The sequence below is a fragment of the Plasmodium inui genome (assembly GCF_000524495.1).
Source record: "Plasmodium inui San Antonio 1 unplaced genomic scaffold supercont1.20, whole genome shotgun sequence".
NCBI lineage: Eukaryota > Apicomplexa > Aconoidasida > Haemosporida > Plasmodiidae > Plasmodium > Plasmodium inui.
In genome coordinates, this window is record NW_008481854.1 from 448648 (window position 1) to 449643 (window position 996).

General features: G+C 46.4%; 1 protein-coding gene across 1 annotated transcript; it reads right to left on the reverse strand.

Annotated features, from left to right (window-relative positions):
* Positions 1–168: 168 nt before the first annotated feature.
* C922_04218 (peptidylprolyl isomerase) lies at positions 169–891 on the reverse strand (the record flags this gene model as incomplete). The annotated part of the gene is made up of 4 exons (XM_008819803.1): positions 169–294; positions 427–586; positions 713–765; positions 805–891. 4 exons carry the CDS (start codon positions 889–891, stop codon positions 169–171), a joined length of 426 nt encoding a protein of 141 aa, XP_008818025.1.
* Between the last annotated feature and the right edge of the window lie 105 nt (positions 892–996).

Below are 996 nucleotides of genomic sequence, written 5' to 3' on the forward strand. Positions count from 1 at the left end.
AAAACAACTCTGTCGAAATGCGCATGTTGTGTGTGTCCCCAACTCGAAGAAGAGACACTCGAATTTTTAATCATCCGCTGATATTGCGACACAGTGTGAGTAGTCTTAGGCCACTTCATCGATGCAGTCTCCCTTGTGGTTGGTGGTGTTTATTGCCCCACGTTGCACTTACTTGCCAAATACCGGGTAGACTCCATTGAGGTGCGGCTGCCTGGAGTAGGTTATGAAGAACTGCGACCCGTTTGTGTTGGGCTTTCCCTTGTTAGCCATGGAGACGGTTCCGCGTTTGTCGTGCTGTAGGTGGGCGGAAGAGAAAAAAAAGGAAGCATGCATAGCGGTGATACCAATAAGGTGAATACTCAATGGAAGGTGACGAGAATGAGGTTTTGAGCTGGCCAAGCGGCTACCAAGTCCCATCCGCCAAACCTTCAACGTCGATTGGAATTCGTCATCGAAGTACTTCCCAAAGATGCTTTCGCCGCCTTTTCCCGTGTTCGTTGGGTCCCCACCCTGGATCGCGAATCCTTTGATGTTCCTGCGGAGGCGTACAGGAAAAGGAAAAAAAAAAAAAAAAATGTTAATAGATCTCAAAAGGTGTTAATAGATGGCGAACAACTACCAGGACATCACTTCTAACCTCCGTTGGGCGTTCCAAAGAATGGAAGCATTTCCCCGAAAGCGATGATTAGCGTCATCTCCCCCTCTTAATAACCTGTGGAACTTAGTGTTATCGTAGTATCCCGAGGCGCACAAGGCCAGGAAGTTCTAAATGGGATGATGTATCAAAAATGGAGATGCATAAACCATAGCAGTGATTTCTTTGCCCTTTCCATTTTTCTCACAGGTCGTGGAGTAGAACAGAACGGACTCACTTGTTCTCCCCTCCTCCATGGGAATCCTCAGGAGGGGACTTCTTTTCGTCTTTCTTTTTTTTTTTTTTCCTTTCCTTACTTTGCACGTTCTAGGAACCTCATAACAGAAGAGCTCTATTTTGAT